The sequence below is a fragment of the Pinus tabuliformis genome, chromosome 7, assembly GCF_031772625.1.
Source record: "Pinus tabuliformis cultivar Carrire ecotype Pingquan chromosome 7, CPIR1, whole genome shotgun sequence".
In the NCBI taxonomy this organism is placed as follows: domain Eukaryota; kingdom Viridiplantae; phylum Streptophyta; class Pinopsida; order Pinales; family Pinaceae; genus Pinus; species Pinus tabuliformis.
In genome coordinates this window covers 805,105,174-805,117,728 of record NC_142293.1, presented here as the reverse complement: position 1 = coordinate 805,117,728, position 12,555 = coordinate 805,105,174, and the positions used below count along the sequence as shown (strand labels likewise).

Below are 12,555 nucleotides of genomic sequence, written 5' to 3'. Positions count from 1 at the left end.
AGGTGGATTCCAATAGTCATTAAGACTACATTACAACAAATCTAGTTATGGGGTCCAGGGATTCACTTGGCTGACAGACCACTCCATTTTGTGAGGTGTAGGTCCATAACATAGGGTGGTCTAGCTCACTTTCGGGTTGACACATGGGGGATCGCTGAGGCCTCCATTGTATGGCGAGGCAAGTTTTTCCAGTTGCAGCTCAAGATCGAGATTAGCAATGGATGGGTAAATATTAACATCATAAAGATATCTGGGAAAGATGAGCTTTGCCTTCGTTGATATTTCTTCATCCAGTTTAAGGGGAGAAGGACACAATATGTGCATGATGGGAAGTATGTTAGAGTCGGAGTGATGTAGTGAAAACATGGTGGCACCCTTTTGAGACTAACATGGGACCCGAGGATAACAATACTTGACAACTCAATGATCTTTAGGGATGAGCTTGCTACTACAGGGGGAGATCACTCAGATCTTCCATTGGGATTTAGTGACTCGTTGATGGCATGGGAGACATCATCAGTATGGCAGGTTGATCAAAATGAGGATATCAGGAGGAACTCATGAGGAAGAGACTTCATCCCCACAGGGATTGGGTTGTATCTTCAGAAGTTTACTCTTGGTGTGCGTGAGGTGGACTACTCAATAGGGAAACTTCGTAAGGAGTTGGATAGAGTCCTACACTATCATGATGCTCTACTTATTGATAATATGTAGAGGGCTTCTGGTACCTATACCTAGCTGGATAGTGAGTGGAGCAAGGGGTGATTCACATTGATCAGGATGGCTTGGGATCCTTGTATTGAGAGATTAATTCATGACAGGACAATGCATAAATCAGGGATGACTCAATGGTACATTTGGGACCCCAGTATTATTGGCCTTGATAGTGATGATCAACAGTTAGAGAGGGTGTTTGTTCAAGCATTTCTTGAGGACATGAAATATTTGGCAGGGATGATTGTCATGTCCCCAATTTTGATTTTCTTCATGAGAGACAATTTTGGAAAGAGGGGACATTTATGGAATTGGGATTTAGGAGAAAGGGAAATTTGTTTCTCTAGTGGAATGTAGGGGCCACAAGAAAAATAAATTCGACCTAAGGAGGGAACTCACAGTCTTGGAGGAGAGAGAAAGGAGAAGGAAGTGTGAATTAGGGGGGAGAGAGAGAGTGGGGACCACAAGGGGAGAAGAGGCCAACAAATTATAAATAGAGCTTGAGGGCCTCAATTTTGGCATCTTTGGTTATTTTACAATTCAACTTTAGTTCTCTTGAGCTGCTTAGCCAAGAAAACCTGTGTTGTTCAACATAAAGAATTTTCGAGTGAGAATTCCACCCTCATTTTGGAGAACTTCGAGTGTCTCCCTAGTGAAGCAATTTGGGGATCTCAATTGAAAGCTTCCACTGGACATCATTACATGACTTTACTCAGCAGTGCACATTACTTGGGCGCAAAGATATTTTCGTGGAGCACATTGTGAGAGCAAGCGTGGGTTAGAGGCTCCGAGTTTTTGCAGGGAATTCTCTTATTGTTAGATAAGAGTTTAGCTAGTGATTTGCTGGGTTGGATTAGAGGCTATTACCTAGGTCATTTTTTCTATCTTTTGACAGGGGCACATAAGTTATCGACCAAGTTCTGCAGAGGGGTTTAAAGAAGTGGATCCATGAGAGATAAGGGCTAGAAATAAGATCTATTTCTCAGTGGAGAATTTGGATATAGTTGGGAGAATTTTTCCATGGTGGATTTGGGCATAATTCAATAGTACCAATATTGTGGGGCATTTTTTGGCAAGATTGGACAATTCACACTTATTGGGGGTCACCGGGGGTTAATGGATTCATCCAAAACCCTTTATGGGGTTTTGTGGGTTTATTGAGAGGAGTCTCTAGGTAATTTTACCAAAATTTTGCAGGTGATATTCGGGCCTAAAATCCTTATTCTTATAGCATGGTGTATTGCTGGTTAATTGGTATATTTGCATCACTGTGTGGGTTCAATTTTGTCTTGGAGTTTGTCCAAACCCCTTTATGGGTATTTCTAGGGGTTTGGAGGGGAGTCTATGGATGCAAATTGAGGGTGATCCAAGCATTCTTTAAAGCAAAATCTTCAGTTCCATTCTAGTAGTAACAACAACAAATTTTGGGTAGTGCGCAGTACTAGTTTAGGCTAGTATTTCCTCCAGATCAGAGTTGTATCACCTGGGAGTTTGCATAGCTTGCATAGCAAGCCCAAGTTCCATTATTCTCACGCTTGCACTCAAATGCCCCCCATATTGATAAAATGGCTCAGATGTTATGCTTCTATTTGCTGGTGTTCTAATTGGGTACTTTGATTTCATATTTTACTTGTTGTTCTTATCACATGTTTGATATTATTGTTAATTTTTCCATTAGGAATATTGCACAATATTGCTAGGAAAATGGGCTAGGAACCAACCAAAAATAAGGCTATAGATTAAAAGAATAAAGATAGTTAAAAGATAAGGGATCTACAACTATAGGACACTTGTTTGACTTATTATAACAACAAAGAGAGCACATAGTAAGATATTCTTATCCCACTACTTGCAATAAGTATCCATTCTACTTGAAGCCTTACCTTTATACATCTACAACCTAATCCAAGAATTATGTACATACATTTGGAGGTGCTCATGAGTTGAGACACCCTTTGGATTATACATGAATAAAGAATAATGTCAAGCTTGTCATAGGTTGATGGGTCATAGGACCACGAGAGTGAAGAAGTCCATAGTATAGGGTGTTTAAGGAATCATTGTCTAACTAGGGTTGCATAATGGAACTTTCCGTAGTTGTACATGCTTTAATATTTAGTAGTCTTCCCATGCCACAATCATTGTCATTGTTGATATCCTCAATCTATCATATCACCAAATTTAGGGATCCTTCCCATGCCACAATCATTGTCATTGTTGATATCCTCAATCTATCATATCACCAAATTTAGGGATCCTCTCTCTCTCTCTCTCTTCCTTGGGAATGATGAAAGTAAGAAAATTCAAGTGGAGTGTGTAGAATATTATGCAGATAAAAATAAGTGAAGGAAAACAAAGTTTTCTGGCGATGAATTTTTGGTGCTACAAGAATGACCTACAACATAATGAATGAAATATTTTGCAATAGGAATAACTCTAACAATAATTTTTGCATGCACATTTTATAAAATTAGAGGTATAGGAAGAAAATATATGGTTCAAAGATGAGGACTAGAGAGATGGAGGATGCATAAGTTTCTTATAGCCAGAGATGACATCAAAGGGTTGAATATTGGCCCAAGCAATGTAGAAACAAAGTGTAATGGGAATAGAAGTAGAATGGAGTGTGTAGTGTTGGTTGAGACAATGAATATATTGCAAAAAGAAGTGTAGAGATATAGAGCAGATAATGAAAATTTGATAAGGGATCAAGAGGAGTAGAATTAAATTAATACTTAGCCTTAAAAGATACAAACAATTTTCAAAGAAAAATTCACTATGAGTCTAGTACAACACATGTAGGCAATGAAAGACATTATATGGTTATGTAGGCCAAAACCTTTCACTGTACGCTTTCATTAAAATTGAACACTTGTCTCCTACAAACGCACACACACACTAACACACGAAGGAGACCTAGTCTTAGGATCATCATATCTTGTCTTATATTGTATTAATTATAAAAGGAGGTTCCACCCTCAAAGTGGATTTTATTAATTGAATTATCATCATTTTTAAGGTGTAAGGTTCATAGCAATTGGTATCAAATCACACAAACCAAGGGTTTTATTGCTTCATATGAGTCATCATGGAGTTTTCAATATAACTTTTTGCCGAGAAGCTTCAAATTGTGAAATATTGAAAATCTTGAGGAGTGATCTCAAAGTACATCTACTCAAAATTATAAATTTTGGTTCACCATACTTTCAGAGATGTACCCTATGGATGTTAGGGTTTGTAAATGGTCTTAAAATCAATGTCAAATGAGTGATCTTGGAACTTTTGCTATAATTTTTTTTGGGATTCATATCATGAAACTTTTAAGAGACATAGGAGATATCTTAGGTTACATATGATACAAATTTAGATACTATTTCACTACAAATTTGGAGATATACATTGTGGAAGTTAGGGTTTGTGAATAGTCCTTAAAATCATTTCAAATGAGTGATCATGGAATTTTCACTGTAAATTGCTCCCAAAGAAGTTTCAAACTATGAAATTTTCATGGATTTGAGGAGACATACTAAGGCACCTAAGCTAAAAATTTTAGAATCATATTTGAAAAATTGGACACATGGCATGCTATACAAGTTTTCTCTTATGAAGAAGCAAAAAATAAGCAAGTTTTGGGTAGGTTACTATAACTTTCACTTGGTACATCAAGTTTTGGTCAAACCTATGGAATTGTAGAGAAGACATATCAGAGTGCAAAAGGCCAAAATTTTGGATTTAGAAGGGCTCAAATTCTAGAGATATATCAAGACAAAGGTTAACCATTAAGATAACCTACAACTTAGTGTTTTTAAAGGTACATATCTTACAATTGGCATACTTTTTTATTAGAATATCTATTTTTGGTGATTCAAAATGTGTGAGAAAGAGGGAAAACAAGAGCATTATTATTTACTCACATGGCTCCTACGGGTACTTCAAAAGTTATTTCATTGCTTAAGCCTATAGAAATATCATCCATGACTCATGGAAAAATAAAATATGTCCACTACTGAGTATCCAAATTGGAAAGTTAGGATTCATAGGCACAAGGATCAATACAAATATATGGATGGAAAGAAAAGGGAAAAATTATAAAAATCTATCAAGGAAGGAATAAAAAATCCATGAATTCCATGGAAAAGCTATTCTCAGAGAGATTGTTGAAGGTAAAGTTCCATTACTTCACATAAAACACCTTGAATCTCATTAGGCTATGTTAAATAGGTAGGACTATCATCCTAAGTTTATAGCCCTTAAAAATACATCACGATTTCAAGACATGCAAATTCTTTAAATATAAAATTTATTTTCGCAATATAATTTTTTATTTTTTATGTCTATAATAGCTCAAAGAATAAAATAATAAAGTAATTGTACAAAACTATGAATAGAAAAGTCTGTTAATAAATTTTATAATGCTCGAAAGAAATAATGAAAATGGAATCACAATATGAATTTAGAATAAACTTTTTAGGAAGCTAATCATAGAAATAAATCATTAATGATTTTATTATAAGACCAATTTGAATATAAGACTGACCATCTTTACAAATTGTTACGAGGGTTAGGACCAAAGCTATCCTTAAAAGCCTAAGATGTTAAAACAACTCATACAAAGGCAACTAAGTGTCATAGGATAAGAGAAAGAAGAATAATGAATCTAGTTTGGACCACTTCAATACATGTAGAAAACACCAACAAATTTCTACAAGATTTAGACTAATTAATACTGGATAAAATCAAAACTTCTAAGAAGTGCAAACAAAATAAGAAAAATGAACTTCAAGAACACCACAAATCAATGTTACATTATATTTACTTTCCACTATTCAATACATCCTTGCTATCAACAAGATTGTTCAAGCCATAGCAAACTCATAATGGATAGTGAATATAACTTGAAAAATCATACTCAAAGCTTGGGCATACCTTCACTCCAAACCCCCCGTCATGATGACTTCTCTTTTCTTTAGTACTTGAATAAAATGGTTATTTAGTTCATCCGTTTTCCTTAACTATTTGTTTAAATTTAGATCATAAAAATGTAAAAAAGGTTTAAAACATCTTTAAGTAAAAGCAGGTTTAAAACATCTTTAACTCTTTAGGTTGATGTCATAAATAAACTCCTTGTGACACCCACATTTAAAATATCTTTAACATATAATGCCAAAAAGATATCCAAATAAATATAAAATCATTACCCTGATAACACTTGTATCCCCTTTATCAAAATATGATATTCTGAGTGTTTAAAATTAAATATCATATCATCAGTAAAAAAAAATTAAAGCCATGAAATGTTTAAACTACAAAAACTGTCATTAAAATAAAAATTGAGTGTCATATCAAAAGAGTTATGAATGCATATCCTTGAAAGAAATTTCCATTTATTCCCTCATTCCCTATTTTTCTGGGACTATGACTTGGAATGAGCTAAAGTTAACTAAGATGATTTGGTTCTTGGGAGCTCTTCAAATATCTTTTTCCATTTTCTCCTTTTGGTAAGGGAATATGAGATAAAGGATTTTTGTCAACTTTAGGCAATGAGTGAGAAAAATAAGTAGTTGAGGTAAATTCGGTCTAGTGGAATATGGCAGAGGTGGATCTTTTAGGCTTGCTAACCAACTAATAATACCAAAGGGAGGTCTAATAGGGTTTAGGCTTGCTAACCAACTAATAATACCAAAGGGAGGTCTAATAGGGTTATCTTCCAACCATCTTGCATGGGTTGAGGTTGTTGCTTAGGGATGTCCACAATGCTTGGTTGTGGTTGCAAAGGTGCATTAAGAGGGGCAAATGGTTGAGGCAGATCTTGCTTCACACACATGTTTAAGTGTTTGGATTGAATCAACTAATTAAATTCATTAGTATTGGTATCAAAATGGATAGAAAAATGAATTCTTCTATTTCTTCCTTCTTTCCAAACAATGTTTAACTTTCTTATCATTTTCTATTCCCCTAAAACCTATAATAAAGAAACTCATCTAAACAAGTGCCTTGAAATTAATGAAAACTACATTTTCACATATATTTCATTGAATATATTTTACGAGGTCCAAATTAAAGCATACTAAATCTGACTTCACGCCCATGTTTAAGTGTTTGGATTGAATCAACTAATTAAATTCATTAGTATTGGTATCAAAATGGATAGAAAAATGAATACTTTTTCCTTCTTTCCAAACAATGTTTAACTTTCTTATCATTTTCTATTCCCCTAGAACCTATAATAAAGAAAGGTCCAAATTAAAGCATACTAAATCTAAGAATGTAAAGAAGAAAAGGGAAAATGAATTAATTTATGACTTAGAGAATAATCAACAATAACAAACACATTCTTCAATAAAATTTTCAAACTTTAGAAATAATTTCAACCTTCTTCCTCTTTACAAGGAATGAAGCCAACCAAGTTAAAGAACAAGTTGGAGTTCGTTCGAAGGTAGACAAATGATAACTTCCTTGGTGAAAATTGAGGGAGTAGAATGCCAAGTGGGTGCAATGAAGCAAACCTTGGTTGGTTTTGGGGATTTTTGCTAGTGTTTGTTGTTGGATGGGTTTTATTGGTTGGCCATTTTTGTGAATTATGTGAAGAGTCGCAACAACGTTTTTTTCATTTGCGATGAAAATTGTTTGTGCATGCAAAGGGTGAAAAATCAAAGAATGAATTCGCAGTTGGGTCCACCTCAAACTTGGTCGCAGATTAGTCGGATTTGGTGGTTGTCTTGTGTGATAGGCCCTTGGGCTTGAGTGCATGAAGGCACGCCCCAAGACGACCATGACAATCCATGCAGACTTGAAGTGGTGAAAAAAAGAAGGCTTAGACAAAGTTGGTGGGATGGGACACCTGCGTGAAGGCGAGGGTGACCCATCAAAGAATATGAACACAAAATATGTTGAATTTGGGTGAGGGCATCCCACAAAGGTGAGCACACCCACCCAACCAAACAATATGGGCAAAAACAAAGGTGTGGATGCTAAGTAACCAAGCAGAAGATATAATGTTCAACGGAAGAAATGCAAGCATGCCACGGTGATGGCACATGCCCAAGGCACGCTCGCACAAAGACAGTGGCACATGCCCAAGGCATGCTCGCACAAAGGACAACTTGCCAATGCAATGGGTGTGTCATGCAGGTGAAGCAAACTGACAAGGCGTTCAAACAAGTGACATGTCAACTTAAAGGCAAAATAGGTGTCGCTATGGGCACAAGTGCCCAACGAGAGTCATGCTAGACTCATATAAATACAAAGTTGTGTGAGTGAAGAAGAACCAATAAAGAACGAAGTTCACAAGTTAAAAAAGACAAGTAAAGTTTGAGAAAAGCAAGGTAAGGAGCAAAACGAAGAGAAGGAGACACAAGTAAATATTGAGAAAAGCAACAAGGTAAGGAGAAAAACGAAGAGAAGGAGACCGAGGTCAAATGAGCTCACCTTGAGTGAGTTAGGCAGACAAGCGCATAAATTTTTAGTGCTTCTATTGGCTTGTAAGTGGGTGAAGCCTTAGGTTGCCCAAGTTGACTGTTTGTTGAAGTTTTGCCTAACTGTTGAGGTAGCGAACCTTTAGGGTTCAACCCAATCTTGACTCCTAAACATTTTGAAGTTGTGCTACTATGTGACAACAAGTGGCTTGGTCCAAGGCATGCCTTTGTACATTTGCAATTGTAAGTTACATTTGAAGCTAATAAAAGAAAAGGGGAATTTGTTGTTGGGAGTTCCCCTACCATATTGTAAGAGTTGTGCACTTGTTTATTGAAGTTTATTGTTATATTAAAAAGGGGAATTTGTTGTTGGGAGTTCCCCTCCCATATTGTAAGTGTTGTGCACTTATTTATTGAAGTTTATTGTTATATTGTACTTTTTATGCAAGTAGTCTTGTTCTTACTTATTCCCATGCTCAAATCAAATCTTGTCCTCACTTTTTCCATGATTATGCAAGTCTTGTCCTTACTTTTTCCCTAGTTATGCAAGTCTTGTCCTTACTTTTTCCCTAGTTATGCAAGTCAAATCTTGTCCTTACTTTTAATCAAGTCTTGTTCTCACTTTTTCCCTAGTTATACAAGTCAAATCTTGTCCTTACTTTTAATCAAGTCTTGTCCTCACTTTTTTCCTAATTATGCAAATCTTATCCTTACTTTTTCTTAGTCATATAAGTCAACCAAGTAATCTTGTTCTTGATTATGCAAGTAGTCTTGTTCTTACTTCCTATGCTCAAATCAAGTTGTGTCCTCACTTTTTCCCTAATTATGCAAGTGAAACCTTGTTCTTGCTTTTCCCTAATTATATAATCAAATCTTGTACTTACCTTTTCTTAGTCATACAAGTCAAGTCTTGTCCTTACTTTTTTATTAGCCATACAAGAAGTCTTGTCCTTACGTTTTCCATTTTTCCCTAATTATGGAGTAATCTTGCCCTTTACCCATGCTCAAATCAGGTCTTGCCCTCACTTTTTCCCTAATTATGCTTGTCCTTACTTTTTCCCGCAAGTCGACTCTTGTCCTTTTTCCCTAGTCACGGTCAAGTCTTTTGATGTCAACGCGGACTTTGCTAAGTGAAAATGGTTTGAAGTAAAGGTTAAAACGAACCAGATACCAAATAACTAATATGATACAAAGCTGGTAATTTATACCAAAAAACTAAAATGATACAAAGCTGGTAATTTAAAGTTGTTGAGGTACACTACAAAGGCCCAAACAAATTACGTTTACGTTCGCAGAGAGCCGCCGATAAAATCTGGTGGACGGCATCATGGATGGATTGTGTCATACGTACACATCTGAAGCATAGGCTTTCCTGTTCTCAATTTGAAAAAAAAATATGAAGCGTTGGCTTTTCTGTTCTCAACTTGAAATTTTCTTATGGAGCGTAAGCTTTCCTGTTCTTGAAATTTTTTTATGGAGCGTAAGCTTTCCTGTTCTCAATTTGAAAAAAGAGTAAGAACAAGTATGAGACCGTATTATGGGTGAAAGCAAAGAGAAAAGCGGTCACCAATCTAGTTTTCCAAAAGCGGTCACCAATCTAATTTTCTAATCGATGATTATTTTTTATTTTTTGTTTTTATTTTTTTTTTGAGTTTTTAAGTAGATTTGTGATAAAATTTGATGAAATAATTTGTGTACCAATCTTAATTTGTATTTTTTAAACTGTTTTATTTTACTATATTAGATTTGAATTGTGTTGTCCAAACTGAGTTGTTTTTAGTGTTTTCACTGTATATATGGATTCAATACCTTGGAAAACCGGCACTTACCATTGCACAGGATTATCCATCAAGTTTGTGATTTCAATAAATTCCTGGATTATCCATCAAGTTTGTGATTTCAATAAATTCCTGCCAGCTTTTAGAGAAATTTAACCTGAAAAACCCACCATAAAAGCTTCCAAAAAGTCACACTAAAGACAACTCCTTTTTTAACTGCATATATAGTGGTTTTTGACTGTATACATGGATTCAGCACTATCAAATTGTGTTGTTTAAACTGGTTTTTTAACTGCATATATGGTGATTTTTTGACTGTATACATGGATTCAGCACTCTCAAAAACTCTGGACACTTTAACTGTGAAGAGTTGACCTGTCAAACAAGAATTTGTACCCAAATCTTAATTTGTATTGTTTAAACTGGTTTTTTTTACTACATTAGATTTGATTTGTGTTGTTTACACTGGTTTTTTGACTGCATATATAAATTCAGCACTCTCAAACACTCTAGACACTTTAATTGCGAAAAATTGCCCTATCAAACTTGTGATTTCAATAAATCTCTACCAAATTAACTCAAACTTAAAAAAACTAATCTTAAAATTTTCTAATTTAATCATCTTAAAGTTTCTCAGTTCTGAAATGAATGCATGTTTCCACACTAACGATTTAATGATATCATTATATGATGCATGTTTTCATTTCGTTATATATACTTCACACTAGTGATAAAACGATGCATGTTTTAATTTTGTTATGCTGTGTGGGTTTTTGTTATACATGCTTGACACTTCTTTCATCAGTAAATGATGCATGAATGTTTTCATTTTGTTAAATATGCTTCACACTAATGATAATGATTTCTCTTCAAACCATGCATGTTCTAATTTTGTTATGCAGTGTGGGTTTTTGTCATATATGCTGCACACTTTTTCCTGAAGAGGAAAAAGGGCCAAGAGCCAAATAAATCCAATGGTAAGTGACTATGACAATTCTCAATGTTTAACTGTTTCTGAAGTGATGTGAATAAAGATGACTTAACAGTAATGCGTTTATTGCCTGTTACATTAAATATTGTCAGAAATGAGTTTAGAGCCGTGAATCTGTTTACCATAATTGTCATCAACGCTACCCTATTACTCAGAAACATTACAGCGGAAGAGAAAAAACCACAACCCATCAGAAACTTTAAAGCGGAAGAGAATTACAGAAAGAAATGGATAATGCCAAAGTTCCTCCAATCTTCCAGCATGTCACTAACAGCAGCCTATAATATTAGCATTATCAAGTATCGTGTCACATAAAAACAGGGTCAAACACACATTTATTTATGAACATAAACAGTAACCGAGCTTACAAAATGGCAAACCCCTTCATCTTCGGCTTTGAACTGGAAATAGAAAATACAGTCCAATCCTTACAAAATGGCAAACCCCTTCATCTTGGGTTTTGACCTGCAAATAGTAAACACAGTCCAATCCTATTTCCTTTCGCTTGGTTACATTTACTTACAGAGGAAAATATTCAATAATTTAACCAGTCAATAGTAATCATCTTGGTCCTGCTGCGCGTCTACCCGCCTGCGAGCCTCTATAAGGCTTCCATAGAATTCTTTGGCATCGGAATCCCAGGGTTTTACGCCGTGCATCAGCAAATCCTTAAACTTGCTCATCGGCTTCTCCTTTGGCGGCTCCTTCTTCACCGCCCTACCTGTTGTTGTTCCTTTCTGGTTGGGCGCAGCAGAAGCAGTAGCAATCTTTGAAGAGGATCCACCTCCGCCCCTATTATTGTACTTCCGGCTTGAAGAAGACATTGAGAGTCCCTCTCACAGACTCGTTCCTTGGACCTATCTACCTGCAGCGGGCATGTAAATGGAGTCATACACAAAGATTTATCAAGCAACATGCCAAAAGAACGAAAGAAACGACTCTTGAAAGCAAAAAAAGTGTTGAAAACAGGAAAAATTGCAAAATCTTGATTGATATAACCAGAAAAATTATTATACTGTTGCCCTACCAGCAGGCCACCATCACAACCAAAGTCGACCCAAATAAAATTGCAAAATATAGATTGATATAACCAGAAAAAATATCCTACTGTTGCCCTACCAGTAGACCAGGATCACAACCAAAGTCGACCGAAATAATGCCCCAAAAAAGCCCAAGAGTAACTTTATCAGACTACACCGCCACCGCCACCGCAGCCGTATGGAAAGAAAATGCCCAAAGGCATGCAGAGGTATTGGAAAGCAAAAACAGACATACAAAGCCAGGAAAATACGGATGGAAAGATAGAGACATGCAGGGGTATTTTATAGGGAGTAAATTCTGGTAACTGCACTTGAACCAACAAAGGAGAAGCGTCATGCGCCTGTTGGTTGACAGTAGTAAAGAAGCGAGAATTTGAAAAAACAAAAAAACCAAAATTGTAAAGCAGCAAGAATGGAAAAAAAAAACAATCCAATGGAAAAAAAAAAACAATCCAATCTGAAATTGCAACGTGCTCATCTGATATTGACGAAATTTGGTAACCTAGATCAAAGGATCTCACTACTTATCGAGCAATATCAAGCCACAATGAGGAAATTGGGGTGAATTTTTGATATGAGACTTACAAGAAATTTTTCAAGAAATCTTAGTGTGAAGT

The 12,555-nt window shown here is 35.7% G+C and overlaps 1 protein-coding gene across 2 annotated transcripts; it reads right to left on the bottom strand.

The window, feature by feature from the left end:
- Window positions 1-11,198: 11,198 nt before the first annotated feature.
- Window positions 11,199-12,320, bottom strand: LOC149250010 (uncharacterized). 2 transcript variants are annotated; one of them, XM_089456369.1, is made up of 2 exons: window positions 11,926-12,320; window positions 11,199-11,763 (listed from the first exon to the last, which is right to left on the bottom strand). In XM_089456369.1, the coding sequence occupies exon 2, from the start codon at window positions 11,720-11,722 to the stop codon at window positions 11,450-11,452; it is 273 nt and encodes a 90-aa protein (XP_089312495.1). In that variant the 5' UTR covers window positions 11,723-11,763; window positions 11,926-12,320; the 3' UTR covers window positions 11,199-11,449. The 2 variants fall into 2 exon arrangements, with proteins under 2 accessions (XP_089312495.1, XP_089312494.1); XM_089456368.1 differs by having other exon boundaries at window positions 12,018-12,300.
- Between the last annotated feature and the right edge of the window lie 235 nt (window positions 12,321-12,555).

Bases quoted from the DNA above. Each gene is read 5' to 3' on its own strand.
- LOC149250010 (XM_089456369.1), bottom strand. From the start codon at position 11,722: ATGTCTTCTTCAAGCCGGAAGTACAATAATAGGGGCGGAGGTGGATCC.